The following is a 4,727-nucleotide window of genomic DNA, read 5'->3' as shown; positions in this document are numbered from 1 at the left end:
CTTCATTATATACAAGGACTAGAATGCAATATTTATTCATATATAGGGTTTAATTAGAAAGTACCTCAACATCGTGATGTTACAAAACAATTAGGTAAGATCATATTGGTGGTAGAGTCCGTTTGGTATACAGAGGATACTATTTGGAAATCTTATTTTAAACACCTCACTAAATCTAGCCTATACATCATTCTCGTAAGTAGATCAATCAGTATTATGACTGAAATAACTGACAAATCTTATTTATAAGTTCGTAATAATGTCTATGAATATAAATATAAGTTACACTTAAAGCGTAGTAAGTTCAACTTAACTTACATAAATTTCTTAGCGAAAAGTGGGAAAATCACACATAGAATCTTGATCTGAAAGCTTCTATTTATCGGGCTCTTTGATGCCTCAGAACCTTGCTAGAATGAAATTCCCCAAAATCCCCAAATCCCAAGAAAATCGAAACTAGAGAGGGTTGTGAGAATTGATTGTAGAAGAATGAAGAGAGTTGAAAGCTATTTATAGAAATCAAATGAAGGCACGTTGCACCGAGTATAGAGGCGCCCCGCACCTATGGTCGGAAGGTATGGTGCTGGCCCCTCTCAATTGCTGCCACGTGTTGCCTAGTTGTTGGTCCACATCATTATGTCGAACGTCTTCTAGAAGTTGTCACGTGTCAAGTTTTCTTGGTGCCACAAGTCCACCTCTCATAGTATCATGTTGGTTGGTCGGTGCAAGAGTTTGGCGCTCCTTCTGCAACGTGGCACACTCTGGTGCTGCCATGTCATCGTAACATATATTTTACTGAAATCTTCAAACGAACGTAACTTTTGCATACGAGCTTTGTTTTCGACAGTCTTTATATGCCTAGAATCCTCTCGATGAGCACTACAACTTTCCTTTAGGCCTCCACGGCCAATTCTTACTTTGTTTTAAATTCATATTTTTATAGAAATTACACTGTTAAAGTTTGAGCAAAAATTATAATTCTTTCATACGAGCTTCGTTCTCGTTTGTCTCTATATCGAAAAAATCGTTTTTACGCGATCTTCGAGTCTTGTTTATATTGTTTCTGTTAACAATCAACCGATCTAAAATTTGATTTCTATGTCACATACTGTTGTACTGTGTCACATCGAAACTTCGAAAAATCATAACTTCTTCATACGAAGTCAGATTTGGACGGTCTCTATATGCATGTTTTTGCTTTTATGATTACTGCGACTTTTATTTAGATTACATAGGCTAATAAGCGACTTATCTTCGATTCATTTTGTTTTACGACACGCTTTACCGTATAGGGCTGAACGTAAAACTTCGAACAATCATAATTTTTTTTAATATGAAATCAGATTTAAATGTTCTTTATATCTACATAAATTGTATTGTACTACGTGTTTATGGTTAAGAATCTTATCTATTTTGTTGGGACTTCTTATAACGACACTCCTTATAGTTTTGTCATGCAATATCAAGAACTTATTATTCAATATCACATTCCCACTTTCACAACAAACATCTAAAAAAACACTTGCATATTAACTTCAAACCTCTAGAAAAAAAAATGTATAATGCTGTTAAATATCTATTGTTACATGTCACGTGAGATAAGAGTATTCAAAACCTTTGCTTTTGATCAATACTATTCCATACGGTGAATTAATGAAGACTCATCCTCATTCGAATTACGAACAATCTTCTTCTTTAGCTTTTTTCCTAATCGCTCCCATTTTCTCTCCTATCATTTCGAAGATATTGTGCATGGCCCTAATTGAAATTGTTGTGCCCTCAAGGACCAAACTTGATACTCCCTTTTTATGTGTCCCTTCGTTTAACACATTGTACAACATCTAAGGACAATTGCATGGTCCATGCAACTTGCAACAATGTGCCTTTTTTCATTTATTACATGCTTACTTCGCACCGTTTTTCTACCATGTAGGCAATTATTGATCGTTGTCACATCATCAAATTTAATTGAAATATTAGTAATATATATTGCTTTTGTACGATCATTTTAAAGTTTAAAGTAAAGAAACTTTTTTTATCATCTTAGTGGTTCCCTTCGTAATAATGATAAAGATGTGGCAATTTGTGTGATCCATTTATCTATGACGACTTTCGTCTTCTGTCTTGTTGTAACCTATGTTTCGTGTTATTTCTCTCTTCATAATTGTCAAACATGATCATAGATAAAGGATCGTAAAAGGATGAGTGTTTTTTGTGGGTCCCTCTATTGGTTGGATATCTATATATATAACGTGTAAAAGACATACACATGCAGATATATGTCATATTTTTTTAATGCACATGTATCGATACATTGTTTAGATCAAAGTCGCCCACCCTACATATGCATGGATTGGTGGTACGCACATACATACATGCACATGTACATATACATTTCTATTTTTAACAAAAACACAACGCATGCATATGCATATGAGTATATCTAAATTACTAACGTATACATATCTAGATTCTAAATTCTTTTTTATCCATTTTCAAGGAATTAAATATCCTAAAAGCCCATAACGAACAAGTAAAAAAATACCATGTACAATGTAAAATTCACTCGACCTAAATCTACTCTCAAAAGTTCATAATCTGGAAATTTACAGAAGACCCGCATGTTTCTTCTAACTTCCACAAACTACCCTGTATGAAATAATGAACAAAGCTTGTATTTCCAGATATCCAGAAAAAATCCCCGATTATTAACACAAAAACAGCAAAGAACAAATCAAGTATCATCAATGATAATATTGAACAATTTAATATCATTATTTCAACAGTAATATTGTAACGGATTACGATTAACATTACTTTTTTGTTGCTAGCTAGACCCTCGAAAAAACAAATCCTGATAATTAAGTTTTCTTAAGGGAAATAACGAAAATGGAGAGCAAGCAAAATTCCTGCCTTTTTCATTCCATTTCCCTTAACTTAATCCTCTCTCGAAAAAACGAATCGCTTGTTAGCTCCACGTTTTTCAATGCAACCAACGACTTGTCTTCAGTTATTGATAGAATAAACACTTGAATCCTTATCAAGCAAAAGTAGGGTCTCCTTGTATGAGTCAACAAAAATGGAACCAGATTTTGCAAATATCGAGGTACAATTACAGTCTTCTGAATACGGTTCACAGAAAACCAATGCAGCTGGCCCCCAGATTTCATTAAGCATTTCCATTATCGGTCCACCACTCTTCTTAAATCCTAAAATGTTTATTGATTCAAAGGGTGTGATAATGGAGAACATCTTTGTAAACAAATTCGGAACACCATGACTCCTCATCCAAACAACACAAACTTGTCTCTCGCTGTTGGGATTGTATTCAAGCACGACAAGAGAATCCCTTACTTTAGAAATGGAAACATACGTGGAAGATAGATGTGCAAAACTTTTAGGTAAGTCTATCAGACTAAATTCTTGAGTAGTCATATCAAATGACATAATCATCTTATGTGCACCAACATCAAACATATCATCAATATCATCGAAAACAAACCAATAAATAAACTTATCTATAACTACCCGATACGATGTAACTTCAACAGGTTTATTAGGCAGTTTGCTACTAGGAATTACTCTCCAATTACCTGTGCTTAATGTGAAAACCTCAACTAGGAAAGGGACGCCATCCCTTTGTTTCATTTTCTTGCTGATGTTTATAATCTTGACAATCGTAGGGTCACTAGTGATAGGACAAACCCCAAAACCAAGAACAGTATGTTCAAACATCATATCTAACACACCAGGAACAACTACATCAACCGACTTTCTAATCGAAGGATTCCAAAGAACAACCACCAACGTTCCAGAATAATGACAAGAAGGATCTTGAAGAAAATCATACAAGCACAACAACCCTTGAGAGCTTCCAACCACTCGTAAATCCTTGAATGGTTTAGAGAGCCCAAGAGCAGTCGGATCAATCTCATGGTGTGCAGAAATCGAGTTTAAAGTCTCATCATCAAGAATTGAAACAAGTTTTTTCCCAGTTTGTGTTAGAGGGACATGTTCTTCGTACCATACAATAAGACGGTTTAGCTGAGTATGGTCGAAGCTGTAAGCAGCAATAAAGTCAGAACTGCCGATTAAAGTCTTCCATCGTTTTGAGACAGATCTGAACTGAAGCAATGGCTTAACTGGAAGTCTTTTAATGATTTCTACTTGAAGTTCAAATGGTAAGTAATCTGACATTTTGATTTCTGGAGGTTGTTCACGATCGATATGAATTTGAAGGGATTATAGTTATTATAATTATAAGCGTGAAAGGAAGATTTAAAGATGCCATGAATCATTGGGCACATGGAGCGTTGCAACGTTTTGTTTCTCGCCAAACCCATTGAATGGAAGTGATGGCGTGGATTTTGATAGACATATGCTCTTCTTCAGTTTCCGTCGGTAAATGGTAACACCTCTATTTTCTAATCTAAGGCGTTGCTAATAAGACACCCCTTATACACCTCATTAATATAGACAATATAATGCTAAAAATTAATACTCTTAACATTTTGCCACATAGCTTTTTCACTGCCATCTTATCTTTTTCCATTTAGCATTTAGTCTTAACATTTAATAATACTTTTTTTCTAATTTAATTAAATTATTTTATTTTAATACACAAATATTTTTATTTACAAATATTAATTAATCAAATTTTATTTTTTTAAACCACCAACAATTAATATAATATAAATCAATTATATGAAAATAAGTATAATATTTAA

At 33.9% G+C, this 4,727-nt stretch overlaps 1 protein-coding gene across 1 annotated transcript; it reads right to left on the bottom strand.

Moving 5' to 3' along the window:
* Window positions 1–3,006: 3,006 nt before the first annotated feature.
* Window positions 3,007–4,321, bottom strand: LOC145095595 (putative F-box protein At3g16210). Its single transcript, XM_079033448.1, has one exon. It carries the CDS (start codon window positions 4,195–4,197, stop codon window positions 3,007–3,009), a length of 1,191 nt encoding a protein of 396 aa, XP_078889574.1. The 5' UTR covers window positions 4,198–4,321.
* Between the last annotated feature and the right edge of the window lie 406 nt (window positions 4,322–4,727).

This window comes from Lactuca serriola, chromosome 3 (genome assembly GCF_051521515.1).
Source record: "Lactuca serriola cultivar US96UC23 chromosome 3, Lser_US96UC23_V15, whole genome shotgun sequence".
Taxonomy (NCBI): Eukaryota; Viridiplantae; Streptophyta; class Magnoliopsida; order Asterales; family Asteraceae; genus Lactuca; species Lactuca serriola.
This window is presented reverse-complemented; position numbering and strand designations above follow the sequence as displayed.